Here is an 18,549-nt window from a genome sequence, read left to right as displayed (position 1 = left end):
TGTGCTTTTTTTATCCTTTTTGAATGCTTTGTTGCATCCCCCGCAGAAAAAGGTAGTCGGTCAAATTTTCCGAGCTGTTCGTAAACGCATCAGCGCTGCAAATACCAGCGTTTTGGTTTGGTGAAACATTCCGAGCACGGCAAAACAAGGAGAAAAGAAAAATACAGGAAATACGGGCAAAGGGCAGGGTTTCTGCAGATACAGCCACACACTTTAAGTGGGTCATAGGTGACGGAAAAATGTTGCAGATTATACCTTTAAATCCTACTGCAATAAAAAAAAAAATCACTAATACAGTACTACATTTTTGTTAGAATTTTGTGCCTGATTTGTAAAAAGCATCTAAACTCTGCATCGTGTGGTTAAACAGACATTTTTCACAGCAGGCAGTAGGGTAAACACATAAAGGTCAAACAGAGTCAGGGTGCTGCTCTTGTGCATGTTTTTTGGAAAGGCTGCTACACAAAATGGAATGGGACTTACATTAGTAGCATCAGTAACACCTGTGTTTACCCTTCTGTTTCTTATCAATAGAGCTGCTGTGAAAAAAGGTCTGTTGGTAAAACTGTCGGACCCACCCAAACAAAGTAAAGCTAAGGCTGATGGGAATTTCATTATTTTTTTAATCAAGTCAGAAAAAATGCTGATGATGGTGCCAGATAAAAAAATCGCCAAAGTTATTACATTACATTAGTCTATTGTGTGCACCAAATTTAATGACAACAAAAGTCAGGTGACCACCAAAATCATTAAGATTCATTCTGTGGAGATCACAAACATCTGCACATAATTTCATGTCAATCTGTCCCAAAGTTGTTGTTTCAAGCCAGATTTTAAGGCAATCCCATAAATTGACAACCTGTGTGTTCGGACATTATTAATTGAGATTTAAGTGGATCTTAAATGGAGAAATTGTGGTTATTGTAGAGGAAATCATTCCAGTGTTAAGATGCGTTTTCTTCAGACTGTTGTTTGGAAGAGGAATCAAATACTGGAAGAGTGATTGCTCAATCACGAAATTGATCAGGGTAAGCCAGAAATTATAGATTCGGAAATTATATTTTAGTGCAAAATTAACCTGTGCATGTGGCCCTTCAGCTTTTTTAAAAAAAAAAAAAAAAAACTTCATGTCTTGTTTATTTGTGTGTTTGTTATACCTTTGAAAAAAAAGGACACATGATTTTGATCATTTTGAACAAATCATCTATTCTCTCCAAACAGGAATGGACAGATTTTATTAGAGAAATGTGGTTCAACAGATAAAAATCCTTGATGTTATTGTGGAAAACAAACCGCTGGTTTGAATTACATGTAGTACAAACATGAGTAGGAAAAAAAGAAACGACCTTGTACGTTCTTTGACTTGCACATCCGCTAATGTTTCAGAAGCATGTGAACAAAACGTTCAGTCTCAAACTCAGCAGATGACACCGCGCCAGTTAAAGTGGCCACTTAGTAAGAGAGTCTGAGAGCTCACTTGACTCCATTTGTATTTTGGCACGATGGACCTCTGCAGATGTGTCAAATCTGACAACCACTGGCTTGAATAATACTAATATGTACAGTTTTCAACGCAGCAAGAAAAAAGCGTGATACAGTCTGATTTGTTTCTGAATAAAGGCTGTGAGTTCTTGTGTTTTACTTCAGCGCAGGCAGCTGGCTGACTGTTCGTCTCATTTTACACTCTGTCAACAGTCAAATATGTTGGATGCCAACACACTCAAAGCATGACATCAGGACAGGCGGATTATCAACGTCTTTCAAAATATCATGTTTGAAACTATTTAGTGGCATTCGGTGAAGTTTACAAAATTCCACTAAACTAAGAAAATAAGTTTCGTTACATAACAACCCTGGATGGTTTATCAATCTTGGATTTGAAGAATGCTCCTCTTCTCCAGGTCGTTCATCTCTTTAAGGATCAGAGCCACGTTGTATCGGAGCTCCTGGAATTTGGACACAGGCACCTGAACAAGGAAACAACACAATCAAGATGATCAGTATGAAAACACCTGCACAGCCAAGGTAGACAACACATGATGACTGTCGATTAATCAGTTGATTATTTCCTTAATTATTCAATTAGTCACTTAGTTTATGTAATGTCACGATCAATATTGTGATCCTCAAGTGTTTTGTTTTGTCCACAACCCAAAGATATTCAGTTTATTGTTTTTAAAGGAGTAAAGCAACCAAAAATATTCACATTTAAGAAGCTGGAACCAGAGAATTCTGACTTTTTTAATTAAAAAAAAAAAAAAAAGATCAAAAGAGTTTACCATTAATTTAATAATTGATTCATAATCAATTACTCGTTACTCGTTACCATAGTGATATAAAGCAATGGAGGCCATTACTGATACGCTTCAAAGTAATGTTTTGAATTTTAAATGTTGAACACGGTCAGCATTTTGTTCGGTCTGAAACGTTGCAGTTTCACTGAATTTAGTGCTCACAGTGTGCAGAAATTTCCAACTTTATTTTCCATGATTTCATTTCCCTACACACCTCTCTTCTGCACGTGCAGCGCACAGATGTTTGAAAATAGTCACTGATTTAGTTTTCCAGATTGGAACAAAAATTGCAATGTGATCTTTCCAAAATGCTCTTTAATTTCTATACACAAACATTGTTTCTTCATCATAGGGCTTATTATTCACCTCAAAAAAGCTCAAATCTCTGTTATAAATGTAAAACACAAACAGGTACATTTTTCCATTTCGTTTAGTAATTTAATTGTGATCAGAAATTTTAGAAAGAGATACATTCTGTGATTCAGGAGGTTACTGTTTAATGGTTCACACTGTCCTCTTTGTTTTATTTGTTAAACCATATTTCAGGTAATTTTTCTGATACGGACACAAACTCCCTGTTAATAAGTCTCTTATTTCTGGCTAAAAAGTGCATCTTGCGGTGACGGTCCTCTCTGCAGCTCCTCACAGTCGACGTGGATATCACAGATATCTGCCCTTCTCCCTCTGGAGACACTGACTTATGAACTCAATCATAAATCAGACAAATTGTGGAGACTTTGGAAACCCCTTTCATTCTTTTCTACAGAAACTCTGACTCGTTTGTTCCTGGACAGGTATTGGTTGTTTACTTCATCTGTTTGTCCGTTAATTTACCTACTGTCATATTCTTGTACAATTCAGTCATTTACTCTCACATTCCTGTACAATTTATGTCTATATATGTTACTTTATTTTATTTTATTTTATTTTATTTATTTTTATACCACAATGTTTGGTTTTGACTTGGGGTGGAATTTTCTTGTTTTGCATATATATTGTATTATAATAAATACATTTCCCCTGTCTCACTTCCTGGTTTAAAAAAGGCAAGAATACTGCTTAAGCACAGGTAAACTTTCTATTTTTTGATAAATTCATTAACATTGCTATCAAATGTTTTTCAACCATAACAAGTCAATTCTGTGGTCCTTCTAAATCTAATTTTCTTATTTTGTTACCAGGAGGTTGGTCCATTTAGATTTAATAGCCAAAAGTTTGACCTTTTAAAATATATTTTTTTCCAGCATAATCGAAGAGTAAAAATCAAAACCCCCTCAAACTACTGTTTTGTCCCAATTCTCAATAATGAATTATATATTTAAAAATTTATAGAAATTAAAAAAAGGCACTGAAAGAGTTCTTGAACGTCTGAAAGGCCTTGAATTTCACACTGAATGACTCATAGCCGAGTTTGACCTCTGACCTCACTACAAAGAGAAGGTGGGCTACTGCCAAAACAATATATTCTAAAGTAATACACATTCATGAGGTTTTATTTATAGCTCCTATAATTTCTGTGTTGAAGCCTCACGCTGACTGTGAGTCATTGTCCGTTTTTAACTGTACATGGAAAGATGCATCCGCTCATTAAAGGACAGAGGGGAACAAAGTGTTTGTTTCTTGTGAGAGCAGCAGCAGCAGATACTCTTCAGTCCTCCTCCGGAAGAGCACATATCAGCTGGAGATAAGGTACGTCCATCAATAGAATCTGCACATCGGATGTTGTTGCTGCTAATCTTGTAATTCTGCTGTAATCTGATTACGTAACCGCAGCACTAGGTACACCGAGCGCCGTAGTGAACCCCCACCCCCACATTAGCGGCCAACCTCGAAAGCAATTACGGGGCAGTTATGGACTGTGGCGCCCCCTGCTGACTGAAGCATCTTACTACCTTGTTGAAGGTTTGATTCGTTTTGCTGTTGAGTTTCTCACATTGTTTGCTCATTATTTGTATTATGACCTTCCTGAATCAATCATCATTACTGTTTCCTGTGAGCACATAAAAACTACTATAAATAAAGTGTAGACCCATATTTATAACAAAAGACAAAGATCGTTATGTGCACAGTTACGCTCAAAAACATCACCACTGGCCCTACAGATATGCCGTGAAATTCCGAGTGAGGTTCATTTTTTGTTTTGCTGTCCTGCCTATGAGGACACTTTTCACTAAAATGTCATCTATTTATGTTGATGTCTTTTGGCAAAAAAGGTAACCTTTCTTGTAGCCAATTTTATTTGTCAAGCTTGGGAGAGACGACAGAATATTCTGTTAAAGTGTTCCAGCTATAAAATGGACTGTAGTTTTGCATTGAAAGGAAAATGCTTGAACACTGCAACTATATTTGGTGTCTTATAAACCCATGAGTTTTGTGAGTGTGACATGAAAATAAAAGGAAATCAAATTATATACCTTGTAATTCTTTTAGAGAAAGACTAATTTACCAAGAGATAGAACAGTTCTGATTATCTGTTCTATCCTGCTAGCCAATATTTGTGGCTTTGTAATAAATGCTTTGTTACACAAAATATGTAACAAGTAGAATCATGCAGTTGTCATGATGGTACAGGTTCAAGGTTTGGCTGTCATTAATAAACGTTACTTCAGTTATTCCACTGTGATCCTATTATGCAACAGCTGAAACAGACCTACATTAGCCCAGTGGCTAATGACCCACTTCTTTTTAGTCAGAGGCTGAAGATAAACTTGGAACACACGCTACAGTGCAGAACTGACACTGGTCATGTGGACAAAATTACCATCCAGAGGCTATCCCTGAGTTTCTCACAGCCAAAAGCCAAAACAATTGTTTCTACATTGTAACCCTTGATTTGTGAAACTCTCGCACATGTGTACTTGATTCAGCTCAGGCTGACTAGAATACAGAGCGAGAAAGAGTCCAAGTAGGCAAGAGCTTCAGGTGGACAGGTGGGTCAAGCACAGGACTTTAATCCAGGAATCTAGGGCTTACATTCAGTGTGAACCAAAAGTCAACTTTGACTTTATTTTAGACTTAGCTGATTTATTATTTTTAGCTTTTTAAATTTGTTTCAGTCTTCAGTTACACTTTGGTTTAGAGCCACCCCTGAAAGTCAGAGATTCAAATCATCAGTCAGAAATACATCGAGTTGTTTTTTGTCTGTCAGTGTGCATTACAATGATGGGATAAACCAGATCTTACAAAAATCACGACGAGAACATTTCAGTGAATAATTACAAATAAGAGGAATCATACATATATTTTTATAGCTGGGGGGGCTTATTAAAAAAGTCCCTGTGACAACATGCATTGTTGTCACAACATGCATTGGCGGTTAACTAAAGAGAGACGGTGAAACGAGTGGTGGGTAAACAAGTTCAGCTCTTGTTTTTTACCTGCGTCATTGTACACAGAGCAATGCAACTTTACAAACCATCTCTAAATCACCACAAACCACAAAACCAACTCCGATGGAAATGGAGAAGAGTGACAGACACAGAGTGCAGGTGATGCACTGCAGCCCGGGAGAAAGTGTTTGTTATTCTTAAACTATGAGGAGGAGGATGCATGCTTTTACTTTTTCTGACTGTGTGGAAATCTGATGTTTTCACATCACAGGCGATGAAGAAAGGCATGAAAATGTGAGTCTTGTTGGTAAGACATATTCATGCAGGCTGATATAGGACTTAATTGTGGTGCTAAACTGAAAAAACAAAAAACAAAACATTAAATGTTCATATTGAACTTCCCATTCTTCGACTGAAAAAAGTGGGGTACATCCCTAGTTTGGTTAGGTTTAGACAAAAAAACTACTTTGTGAGGTTTAGGAAAAGATGATGATTTGGCTTAAAATGCTGTCAACACTGTCTTAGGGTTTCACACAGAATATGAAAAGCAGCTTTCTGGTGGAAAAACCTGAAGGCTAACTTCTCTCACGTTCAAGCTGGTTCAAAACATGAAGAATGAATGCACACAAATCTAGCGCAGGTTTCACAAATCTAGGGTTACCAAAAACCAAGACATTTATAATGCAATCTGAAATCCGAGACCAATTCAACCACAAACTCTTTAAACATTCAGTGTTCCTGTCAACAAGACGTTTTACTCCAAGATGATAATTCCCAAAGCTGCTTCAGTGAAAATGCTGAAATGTTTCAATGTTTTTAAATAACGATTTTTGACACATTGGTCTATGTGTCGTCTGTACTGGTGTCAGAATGGAAGGATTAGACTTAGGAACATATACTGAGAATGAAAACAGGTTACTTTCAGATGACTGTAAAACTGTCCGTACAATCAGTTGTTTAAGTACCTCAAAACGGTGAAAGCTCCCGTCTGACAGTTTCATCTGCATGAGAACAGAAGGTTGAAGAGCCCTGGCTAAAGAGCTGTGGAGACAGAGGAGACACAGATCAACATGAACCCCATTACAATGTGTTGAAAACTACATTTCTTTAAGAAATGTGTTCAATACTGTCACATTTTCTCTTTGGATTTTCTTTAGACAGACTTTTCTTTAACAGGTGTCTGCTTTGTCTAATCAAACATGGTGACCATTACTGCTCAGTCAACAGACCACTTCTTCTTGAATTTATCGCAAAACAAAACCAAACAAAAGACAGCAGAAAACACCTCATATTCTGTAAGGGAGATTTTTTTTCCCAAGAAAAGACCCACCAGACACCAAAGAACAAACAGAAATGCTTACATAAATATCTCCACATTACCTTGTAGAAATGGCGACATCTACTCTCCATCTGAAGTCTTCTACTGTGGGGAGCTGAGGATCATTCTGGGAGGTCGCTGCCTCTAGAGCTGCACGCCTGCAAATACAAAGATAGGTGTGATGCAACAAGGATAAAGTCTCCATGAGTGGCATCGTAATGCCGTCCAGTTTAGGTTACAATATGAAAAAGGCATGTCTTACTCATGGTAAATGGAGTTATGTGCCTTCATGAGAAGAAACAAAAACAGAGAATAAGTATATGAAGATCTACATTTAGAGGCTCAACATACCGACTGCCAAAAACCACACTGGAGAAGTCTGTGATAAAATCTTCAGGTATCCTAAATGACAAAATATAACAGAAACAACAAACTCAGCATCTAAGGTTGAAATTGTGTTGTGTATAAGCAGGGGTGATAATCAAGTGATTGAGGATTTGGGAAAATGATGAGCCTACCTCAGTTCTCTGAGATCTTCTTTAAAGGCCTAAACAGAGACATGAATAAATATTTTAGTATAGGAGATTAAAAATATTTACATCTTAAAATGTGTATTTCCATTCTTATGAAGAGGAAGCAATTAGCATTTGTTGCCACAGATATACTTGCAGGTGTGCGAGAAATCTAATCAGGAAAAGTAAGTGAAAGCACCTGTGGTGGTGAACCATAAGGCCTTTAATAAACAGCAGACGTTTTAGCAGTGTCTTAATTACATACTGCATACTTGTTAGAAAAAACATTTACGATGGCTCTGTTCTGTTCTAGTCACTACAGTGTGACAGTTCACTCATTTACTACTCTCTATATAAAAGACACTCAACAGCTTACTCTACAGCAATGAACTGTAAATTGAGATTTAAACACTTGTCACATAACATTTTCAGTGTTTAACAGCAGTTTACCTCTTGTTTAAGTGATGATGTGGGGATGCGGATGGCCTCAGACAGAACTCTGTACATCCCAGCTACGATGTAACTGAGCCTCTCCTGGGGGATTGTGCTGCTCTCTGCTATCGACTTCATCACCTCTCTGCAGTCCTTCCCCTCCAGGGCACTGACCACAGCTGCACACAGAACAATTCACAGACACACTCAACTCACTTTTTAAATGCTTTCAACTGCTAGAAGTCTACTTCCTTAGAATTTCAGGGGCTGGGTCTTACCGAATGAGTGAAATTACAAACATTTAAATATTGCGATAGCTGCTGTTTTAGAGGAACAGTAACAGAAACATCATCTCGCGGACCTACCCTTCAGTATTTTTCTGAACATTTCTTGATCCACATCCTTCAGGTTTTTAGACATTGACTCGATTTCTGGTGGTATCCTTCCTCCCAAAAAGCTGGAGTCCTTTGTATGGCTTGAAGACATGGTTCACCATGCACTAATATACTGTATTTGCAGATAACAGGTAGCAAAATGACAGATATACGCAGAGACGTTAGTTTTTAATGCTAATTTGCTGTTTATGTGCCAGCTTCCGCCTTCGTGTCACATGACCCTAACCTCGCTCCCGGTAGTCTCGCGATGACAGCTTAGATCATCGGTAGAAGAGAAAGGATTTGCAAATGGAGGTGGCAGAAATAATCATTCTTTGAACGACAAAAGGTTGGTGTTTTCATGTAGATAGCTTCTTAATTACAACTTTGCCAGGTTTATAAACCTGTCAGAAATGTTTGTGTGGGAAAAAAGATGAGTTAAGTGTCGTTTTGTGGCTTTTTAAACGCTACGTGGACATTTGGAGCATTAGCAACCAGCTAACGACGTTAGCCCGTGTTGTGTTCCAGTCACAGGCTGGTCGCCTGTACCAAACACGATAACGATTATATAACATCTATAAGTCTAATTAAACTAACGTAGTTTCCGTCATTCATGCTGGATTCTCATGTTGCCTTGCCTTCTTGCATACGATTTGTTTACAGTAAAGTATTTCAGTTCGTTGTCAAGAAAAACAACAATTGACTGACGGGAGTTGGGTGCTTAACGTGGATGACATCTAGTGTCAACAATTAACATGAGCAGTTTCTTTAACATTATTACTAGGTATAAAAAGAAAATGCGGATATCGTGGAATGTAACCAAGTACATTTACTCACGTACTGTCATTAAAAAATATGTTCTTGTACTTAACTTGAGTATTTACATGGTATGCTACATGCTACTTTACACTTCACGCTTACTTCAATACACCTCAGAGGCAAGTATTGTACTTTTCACTACACTGTATTTGCCTGACAGCTTTAGTTACTAGTTACTTTTCAGATTACAAATTTTCATGCCCTTTATTTCCAGTTAAAACACGTATCTCCAGATGTGTCGATTTCTTTGTTTGTTTTGTTGTGTTTGTTATTAAGATATGTGCTGAGAAAATTCTACTTGTAAACTAAATAAACCCTAGATAAAATCCTCTTGGCGTAGCTGGAAAATGTATTATCACAAAGCTGAAAACAGGGCTGTTTTTCTGAGCTCATGAAAAAGACTTACATATACACACATAATTGTGGGGATCGTTTAACTGGAGAATAAGTACTTTTACCTTTGATACTGTAAGTATATTTTGTTGTTAACATTTATGTACCATATTTTGAATGCAGGACTTGTAGTGATTTATTTTCTCGGTGTGGTATAAGTACGTTTACCTAAACTAAGGATCTAAATACTTATTCCAACACTGTCTGTGGGTAGCTTAACTGGATTTGCCCACCACCGTCACCAGCAAATACCCCAAAACATGATCAGCCAGATGTAGATCAGCTTGTGTAATGTTACTGTTCGCTAGTATTTGAATGAAGGAAAGTTTTGCACTGGTGAGTGACTGACTGTATGCAACATTTTTGTCGTCTTCTTTTACCAACTGACTTTGAGTATAAACAGCATATTTGTTCAAGCAAGATTTGTTCATTGAAGACCAGTCATTAAAATTGAAATTGTACTACTAAATTTTGAAAGTCATCTTAGTTTTTTGTTTGCTAAAGGCTGAGCTGTAAATTTATCATAACAAAACATTAAAGCAATATACTTGGATTTCTGAATGTCAGATTTACCTTAAATGTTCACAACTGGTACTGATTATAATATCACATAGCATAAATTAATCTGCACATTTCCCTGTAGCTAAATCTATGCATGCACATACTGCACAGTGTATCTTATACATATTACACTGGCGTGAACAGTGAAAAAACAACTTGTTAGGGCTGCAACAAAAGATTATTTTATTTGTCAATTTATCTGTGGATTATTTTGGCAATTAATCACTTAGTTGTTTGGTCTATAAAATGTCAGAAAATGGTTTAAAAAAAATGTTGATCAGTGTTTCCCAAAGCCATAGATTATGTCCTAATTTTTTTGTTATGTTGCTCAGATTGATTGTTAAAATAGTTACCATTCAAAGCATCAACAGTGTGTCTATTTGCTAGACTTGTCATAAATTGAGTAGACACAGTCACATACACCTGTACAACCCAGTGCAGTCCAATACAGTGAACTTGGAACTGATACAAACTACTTTAGTATCCTAAAGCTTCAGTTTGGTGGTAATTATTGAAACAGTAGCTGTATTAAAAGGTGCTCTTGTTTGTCTTACCTTTGCATATGTTTGTATGTCAGGTACATTTGGCCATGTCTGAATCTCTGTATGAGAAGTTTTTGGCCCCCGAGGAGCCTTTCCCTCTCCTCTCCCAAAGAGCCAACCTCAGTGATGTGGGAACCCTGGACGTCAGTGACTTTGGCTGTCAACTCTCATCTTGTCACAGAACAGATCCTCTACACCGCTTCCACAGTAACAGGCAAGTAGAGAGGGCGTCTGTTCACACATCTGACTTTCAGAATGTATTTTCAAAGGTCATCTGTAAAGTAATTAAGAGAACAAATAAATGTTCAAATTCACCAGACTCTCCAAAGGAAGTCATTATATTTTGTGTCTGAACTCTACCAGCCACACATTTTGGTGCTAGTTTTCCACCCTGGTATCACATCAAGTCTTGTTACAAGTCTTGCAAGTTACAAGTGATCAAATATCATGAATCAGAACTCCATCATGCTTCTTACCACTATTAAAAGGCAACAATGTTGGGAAAGATACAGATTACAGACTGAAAATGTGCGTGATAATAACAATATCCCATGGCACTGAAAATTTACAAAATGCCGTTAGGGAATGTGACAAATCAGAGGTTGATTCTCTGAATTTGATAGCTTAGAAAAACCCTAGGTCTAAACATCGTCCTCAGCGACTCCTGAATCTATATTTTCATACATCCCTTGTTAAGATGAACTGTTGACATTTGTGATGTGTTTCACAGAGGAAGGCGTTTACATGAAATGTACATCCTTATCTTTTGCGCGCAGCACCTGTTCTCAGGGGAATGATCTGAACAGTTTCCAGAAATGACTCACAGAATATACTTTGATGTTGACTTATTGATCTCCATAGGTGGAACCTCACTTCCTGTGGGACCAGTGTCGCCAGCTCAGAGTGCAGCGAGGAACTCTTCTCCTCGGTGTCTGTCGGTGATCAGGATGATTGTTACTCCCTGCTGGATGACCAAGAACTAACATCTCTGGACCTGTTTCCAGAGGGCAGTGTCTGCAGCGATGTCTCCTCCTCTATCAGCACCTACTGGGACTGGTCCGACAGCGAGTTTGAGTGGCAGGTTGGTTGTTGGCTGGAAGGTTATCTAACTTTAGGTACTTTAGGAAGCCATGAGAATTTAGTTGCATTATCTGCCTACATCAGACACAGAGGATGTGGATTGCAACATAACCTGACATCCTTTTTTCCATCTCACTGTTTGTCTGTCTTCCCGCTGTCCTCCCAGCTGCCAGGAAGTGACATTGCCAGCGGCAGCGATGTCCTCTCTGACATCATCCCAAGTGTGCCAAGTTCGCCCTGTCTGTTTTCCAAGAGAAAGCCGAAGCCCCACCCTCACCGCAACCTTGATGAGTTACCATGGAGTGCTATGACCAACGATGAACAAGTAAACAAAACAAAATACCTTTTATGTTTTGCAGTTTGAAATTGTCAATCTTCCTGTGCAAACATGTTTATGTTTGTTTCATTTTGTTGGAGCAAGATCGTGATTTTGCGTGTTTTCTGTGACATTTTTCACAAACTAAACAAAAAAGGCTTAGTGGAAAAACAGGTTTTATGGACCGGTAAAAAACCAACATTAATACATGAAAAGTCATATCATTGCAGATTCTAGAACTTGGGTCAGCAATATAATAGCATTATTCAAAAGCAACATATTATTAGGGAAATCATGTTTCCTTTTTGGACACTTGCAAATGAATGTTGTGTGACAGAATCATTTTTTAGCTGTATTTTAGGTAGGGATCAGGGTTTATTTTAGCAGGCATATGCTGGCTTTTTGCCAGAATGCTGTGTAGTTGTCTGGCAGATGAACATGAGTGAATTACTTGACTTGCAAGAATGGCATTAGTTGGCACGTCTGACTGAGTGTCACTATCTACAGTGCAGACCAGAATGTTTGGGCATTTAACTTTGGCATGTTAAATTAGCATTTAGCCTTTTTACGTAGTTATAATCTTATCCCCTGTGTCCAGATGAGGAAAGGACAAAGAAAAGAACTTATATTACTATTTAAATCATGTCCAATAGTTGTTATGTGCATGTATATGACCGGAATTATGGGATATTAACAGTCATATTGGCTGTCAAAAAATAGTCTCAAACTCTCATGGGGATGTCCTACTGGACTGATCCAAGCATTTTTTTTCCCTGGTGGGTCTGTATCACCAATATAAATCATCAGCCATTTTCCATTCAGGACACAAAATTAGCACCAGCAATCAGCCAGCTGCTGGTAAATGGCTGGTAGGAAAATCTGCTGAGTGGCTGGTTAAATTTCAACATTCACTAGCCATTCGGCTGGTGGACAAAAGTCCAACATCCTGTTTCCAGTTCATTGCTTCAAGCATCCTATTAGACTCAGTTACAACCCTCATATTAGGGCTGCACAGTATGGGGAAAAAAGGCATATTGTGATGATCTTGACTGAAATTACAACGAAGACTGTAGTAAGACTGGCTGTACATTAGTGGGAATGATCATTTTTATATTACGTCATTTATTTAACGTTTACTGGAAAAAAGTGATTTGAATATTGCACTTGGCCATATTGTGATTTTGGTAATATTGTTTTTAATTGTGCATCCCTACTTCTCATCCATCTTTAGTCTTCATTGTAGGCAGCGATTAACAAATACAAAACCCAAAACAATGTGTCTGTGTTTCCACCTCCAGGTGGAGTACATTGAGTACCTGAGTCGAAAGGTCAGCACAGAGATGGGCCTGAGGGAACAGCTGGACATCATCAAGATCATCGACCCCTGTGCTCAAATCTCCCCCACCGACAGCGAGTTCATCATAGAGCTCAACTGCCTCACAGACGAGAAACTCAAACAGGTGAGTAATAAGTCTGAAATACACCACTGAACACAAGTCTACTGAGTCAGTTAACAAGGTGGATTTTAATTCACACAAAACTTCATATTTATGCCAAAGTGTGAGCAGCCTGTCACCAAGTTGATACAGAGAACATGAAAGTTTGATTATACGTTTAGTTTTGATTCAGCTGTTGGTTATCGTTGTTTATTGAAGAGAATCGCTCCTTGCTAATACATCAGTCGATGCAGGGAAAGAAAAATGGTGATCCAGAAATATATGCAGCATGTGAAGAGTAAACTTTTTTTTAACCTGTGTGATGTCATCAGGTACGTAACTACATCAGAGAGCACAGCCCGAGGCAGCGGGCCAGCAGCACCAGAGAGGGCTGGAAGAGGAGCAGCCACAGCAGTGCCAGCACCGGCGGTGTCAGTGGAGCCAGCAGCAGCAACGCCAGCATGGTCAGCTCCGCTAGCTCCTCCACCGGCTCCACAGCCTCCAACTCCATAGCAGGTAAGATGCTACCTAATTCATTAACAGTTGAGTAGTAGTAATATATGGGGCAATGCCAGCTCAGTTGTTGTGATTGAACATAAGAATGACTTATGTCTTTTTCTGGTTGTATTACTGTTAATATTTCGTTGTTTTCTAGGTGGTACAGCATCAGCCTGTAGTGGAAGCAGTGTTGCCAACATCAGCAGAGCTCACAGTGATGGCAACCTCTCCAGTGCTGCAGAACGTATACGTGACTCTAAAGTAAGAAATATGTACATATGCGTGTCTAAACAGAGGTAATCTTCATTTTCCTGGTGATGGTATTGTGCTAGACAAATACCACTATCATTTTAATCGCTGAGAACAAAAAAAATCCAAACAGGTACAGGAGTGTTTTGCAGCCTCATTTCTAAACTTTTTGGAGCAAACTATTTCTGATTCAGGCTACTACACACTTGTTATGTTTACTGCAACTAATTAATTGTAGTTCATTACGTTACATTCATTACGTTACTAAAAGCTAAATACCTGTGCACTTTGACTGCCATTTCTTTTGCCTCAGTATTTCATAAAGAATTTGAGATTGGCTGATCACCTTGATCCTCATCTGTTTTAATCCAGGATGTCATGAATTAGGGATGTTCCTAGCAACTAATTTCCCTGTCGATTAAAGGCAAATTTTAATTTAGACTAGTTGACTCGTCTAACAGTAAGAAAACACTCGGAAAGCAGCTAAAATTGAGTGCAATTCAGTTTTTCAATTGATTTTTATTGATAATGTTAAACACTGTGATAAAACACTATGTATATAAAGAGTCATTTTGAAGTTGACAATCTCCAAATTGTATTATAAATGCTGCTGAAATGTGCTGTGCAATACGAACATTGCATATTAACCTACAAAACATGACAACAATTCACTAAATGCTTCAACTTTTCAGACTGAAAAGGAAGAAAGCCCCATCTTGTGGCGGGCAATGTATATGAATAAAACATTGACAAACTAGTATTTCTGCTGCCAACTAATAAGGGCGGTGTGGTGGTGTAGTCGGAACAATCATGCACATCCCTAATCAGAATTCTAAGTCTTAAAATGTGAAGTTAATGTTACTTTTTTTAAAGTCTTGCTTTTATATGTGTTATTGGGAGAAATTTGTCTTGGTCACTTTGTTACAACTTCAAAATGAAACCACCATGGAACAAAAAACACTATAGTGCAGATCAGTAGTGGACTTTATGCATTGTAGCTAAACATCATTGTCATCATATTATCATAAATTAAGACAGGTCAGCTGTTTCAAATGGTCTCTGATCTGAAAACCTTCGTACTTCTTGTATGGATGTGAAAAAGGTCTGTTGAAAGGGTCTTAAAAAGCCTTATTTAACCGTTGAAACCTGCAGAAATCCTGATAATTCTCTAACCTCTCTGTTGCCAAACTGTCTTTCAGAAACGTTCGAAGCAGCGTAAGCTTCAGCAGAAAGCCCTCCGGAAGCGGCAGCTGAAAGAGCAGCGACAGGCCCGCAAGGAGCGCCTGAGCGGCCTGTTTCTGAACGAGGAGGTGCTGTCGCTGCGAGTGACAGAGGAGGACGACCACGGTGATGACTTGGACATACTGATGTGACAGCAGTGAATCAATCAGTGCTCCCTCTACACCTGCTCTTTCACCACTCGGCCACTACCATAGAGCTTATAGACCACGCTAATCCAGATCACTGCATGCATTAGCTTTGCGTAGGCTAATATGCTAATAGTGCATTTTTTAAGAGTAATGTCTGATAGGCAGTAAAGCTTGCTGCAGCTTAAAACATAGCTTGACACATTGCTTGCTAATACTAGTGTAGTACCGCTAGTGCTAAAACTGACAGCCGCTGAAAACACTACTAAACTAGCTACAGCAATAATACTGCTAATGCTTTGATTAGATACAGACCTCAGCTTGTTGCCAGTGCTAATGAACCTAAATGCTCACAGATACACGTAAATATACATTACTAATGAGTTATTTCAGCTTAGTGCAGTTAACAAGTGGATCGCTTATAAATGCTGTTACAGCGTTCTGTATATCCACTGCTACTAATACAGCCACCGCCGGCAGAAGGACAGATCAGGTGAGAGAAGCTGAATTCGGCCACATTATTCAGATGCTGCTCTGTGAAAAACCAGGTGATGGCAGCAAGTTTATTTCCTCATAATATACAGAAGCGACTATATGCAAGTTAGCAGTATTTTAGTGAATTTGGTAGTAGATTTCAATCATCTGCCTACACATGCATCCGTAGTCTGCAGGGCTGTATCTGCACTGGCCAAACTCGGTTTATCTGCAGCTCTGGTTTAAACTCTTGAAAGTAATGTCACAGCACCAGTGTACTGTATACCTACAGGCCTACTGTCAAAAGTGGCTTGAGTGACAGCAGATTTATTGTAACGGTGTGTCTATTTGCACCCAGGTGAGAATAGTCCCACAGCAGCCTATGGTTGCTATTCACACCGACCCCCTTAATTTAGCCGTTAGAGAGAAAAATTCTATATGAATTAGAGGTTGCAGTGGATGAATGGATTTAGCATGGGACTCTCCCGTCAGGGAACGGGGTCGGAGTCCCGTCCAAGTGGAAAGTTGGCATTAACATAGTTTATAGATTTAGTTGACTTATTAAGTTAGTTTCATGGTTTTTGGTTAGAAAATATCTTGGTTTGTCATGCAGGTGTAATTGGCCACATTGGTTATTTACACCCTGGGTGCAAATAGCATCGTTGGCTACAGTCACCTGGGTGATGGTCTCTACCATGCTAGGCTATATACACCCAGTGTGAATACCCACATTGGTTATTCAACCCTGGGTGCAAATAGCATCTGTCTTATTGTAATGAGTCCCCTCATAGGGACACATCTGGGGAAAACAAAACAAGATCTTGAGATTTAAACCTCACATTGATAAGCAGTTTCTCTAAATGGTGAATTATCGAAGCCTGATACAGACCCAGTGAAGGTTGATTTCAGGGGAAAATACTTGACACTCGGGAAAAGTCACCCTTCAAAACTCACAAGTACATCTGTGATTGAAATGTTCCTGATGTGAAGGGAAGTGGGCTGGTCTGTCTTTCTATCTGCTGAGTGTGGTGGCCCCATTTCACTCTCAAGGCTTAGAGGGAGCACTGAAACCGTGCATGTTTAAATCTTCACCCACACTGAGTCCCTGTGTGGTCCAGTAACTAACAACTTGCGTCATTATTTGCATACACCTGTTTAAAAATAGCTTCTGTGTTGTAAATAAATGATAAATAACAGCATATTTACTGCTTGCTTTAAGGTTTTCCTTGGTGATAAAGGTTTGATATAAAGTTGTTTTTTTTCCTCAATGTATATATATTATGATAAGGTAGTGAACTAATTGGTTATTATAGCTCAACATGCTGTCAGTTACCACTGGTTCTTTGCTTTATTTTGAGTCTTATTTTGAAACATTTAGCTGTTTTGTCACAAGTACTTGAGTTTAGTCTTTGTCCTCTTTGTTTCCTTACCAGCACTCCTACTGTGTAGTTTGTCTGAAACAGACCTGAATAATCACAGATTCTCCATCATTTTCTTCTGTTTGCAGTTTTGAATGATTTGACCACCGTGATAAGTTTCAAACATCTAAGCTCGAAGTTTTTACAGATCACATTGTGTCTCTCTGTCTGTGTACTGTATGGCTGTTTTGGCTTTGGCGCTGAACTTGAGCTGGTTTCTTAAGAATGTGCATCTAACATCGAGTCATTAACTCTGCTTTCAGATGTTCATTTTGCTCAGTTAAAGTATTTATGATCGACAACAAAGTGTTGACGAAGCATTAACATTTCAAAAACAGCTTTTTGTGGAGTTTAGCTTCTATGCCATATTCATGTTTGCTAGAAGTAGCAACCTGAGATATCCTTTCTTTTGTTTTTTGTTTGTTTTTGTTTTTGTTTTTTTCTTTGTCTACCTTGTATGAGAAACACTTTCCCACAGCTTCTCAGCTGTACCGTGGTGAACCACTGCAGTTATTGGCTTAAAAGCCTGCTGTCATTTCTAATACTCTAATAATGTGTACTGAGCTTTGGCTCTCGTCTCTGTCTCATGTATAAAGTTATTGATTACAGCAATTATGTTAAATGCAGCTTTATGTATTCTGTAGTTATGAATTAGTAAAACTCTATTTTGAAAAATAAGATAATTTTGAAAAAAAAAATAAAAATGAGCCAGTGTGATGCAACAGAGTTTTTTGTGTATATACCATGTAACTGCAGAAAATGAATGATATTGAACTGATTAAATACGGTTAAAAAGTTTTAGCATAAACATTTTGTCGGGGAAAACTCCCTCAGTGGCATTGTTAGAATTATTTATCCCCTGTTGAGGTAAAAAGCTACGATAACAGCAGTGTTTTCACCTGTATTATTTCCTAACAAACCACTATGGAGCAGTGTTGCCTGCAGTTATCACTGACAGAAGAGTAGGAAGTCCCAGAGGTGCCATGTTGGATCTTCAGGCAGGACTGTGTGCCAGTTCTAATTCACTGTTAACTTGACAAATAAACTTACATCGTTGCATCCTATTGTTCTTGTCTATGATCTCATTTGAGTGTTAATTTGTCATTTTTACAAATGGATACGAAAAAAATGTTTACA

At 38.3% G+C, this 18,549-nt stretch overlaps 2 protein-coding genes across 2 annotated transcripts; one reads left to right on the top strand and one right to left on the bottom strand.

Annotated features, from left to right (window-relative positions):
* Window positions 1-1,205: 1,205 nt before the first annotated feature.
* Window positions 1,206-8,504, bottom strand: commd5 (COMM domain containing 5). Its single transcript, XM_084718800.1, has 7 exons — window positions 8,251-8,504; window positions 7,904-8,064; window positions 7,460-7,488; window positions 7,293-7,343; window positions 7,004-7,099; window positions 6,589-6,664; window positions 1,206-1,967 (listed from the first exon to the last, which is right to left on the bottom strand). The coding sequence occupies exons 1-7, from the start codon at window positions 8,369-8,371 to the stop codon at window positions 1,866-1,868; spliced, it is 636 nt and encodes a 211-aa protein (XP_084574926.1). The 5' UTR covers window positions 8,372-8,504; the 3' UTR covers window positions 1,206-1,865.
* Window positions 8,469-18,476, top strand: fam199x (family with sequence similarity 199, X-linked). The gene is made up of 8 exons (XM_084718799.1): window positions 8,469-8,608; window positions 10,610-10,788; window positions 11,436-11,655; window positions 11,821-11,979; window positions 13,269-13,430; window positions 13,739-13,922; window positions 14,062-14,165; window positions 15,353-18,476. The coding sequence occupies exons 2-8, from the start codon at window positions 10,622-10,624 to the stop codon at window positions 15,524-15,526; spliced, it is 1,170 nt and encodes a 389-aa protein (XP_084574925.1). The 5' UTR covers window positions 8,469-8,608; window positions 10,610-10,621; the 3' UTR covers window positions 15,527-18,476.
* The last annotated feature ends 73 nt before the right edge of the window (window positions 18,477-18,549 follow it).

This window comes from Lutjanus erythropterus, chromosome 5 (genome assembly GCF_056507025.1).
Source record: "Lutjanus erythropterus isolate fLutEry1 chromosome 5, fLutEry1.hap2, whole genome shotgun sequence".
Taxonomy (NCBI): Eukaryota; Metazoa; Chordata; class Actinopteri; order Lutjaniformes; family Lutjanidae; genus Lutjanus; species Lutjanus erythropterus.
Note: the sequence above shows the minus strand (reverse complement) of the source record. Positions and strands in the feature narration are given on the sequence as shown.

What these genes read in the sequence shown, in the direction of transcription:
- commd5 (XM_084718800.1), bottom strand. Translation starts at nt 8,371, where the DNA reads ATGTCTTCAAGCCATACAAAGGACTCCAGCTTTTTGGGAGGAAGGATA. An exon ending in GTTCAGAAAAATACTGAAGG is followed by an intron (nt 8,065 to 8,250) that starts GTAGGTCCGCGA and finishes TTCTGTGTGCAG; the next exon opens with CTGTGGTCAGTGCCCTGGAG. An exon ending in GATGTCGCCATTTCTACAAG is followed by an intron (nt 6,665 to 7,003) that starts GTAATGTGGAGA and finishes CTGTCTCCACAG; the next exon opens with CTCTTTAGCCAGGGCTCTTC.
- fam199x (XM_084718799.1), top strand. Translation starts at nt 10,622, where the DNA reads ATGTCTGAATCTCTGTATGAGAAGTTTTTGGCCCCCGAGGAGCCTTTC. An exon ending in ACAGCGAGTTTGAGTGGCAG is followed by an intron (nt 11,656 to 11,820) that starts GTTGGTTGTTGG and finishes CTGTCCTCCCAG; the next exon opens with CTGCCAGGAAGTGACATTGC. An exon ending in AGCCTCCAACTCCATAGCAG is followed by an intron (nt 13,923 to 14,061) that starts GTAAGATGCTAC and finishes GTTGTTTTCTAG; the next exon opens with GTGGTACAGCATCAGCCTGT.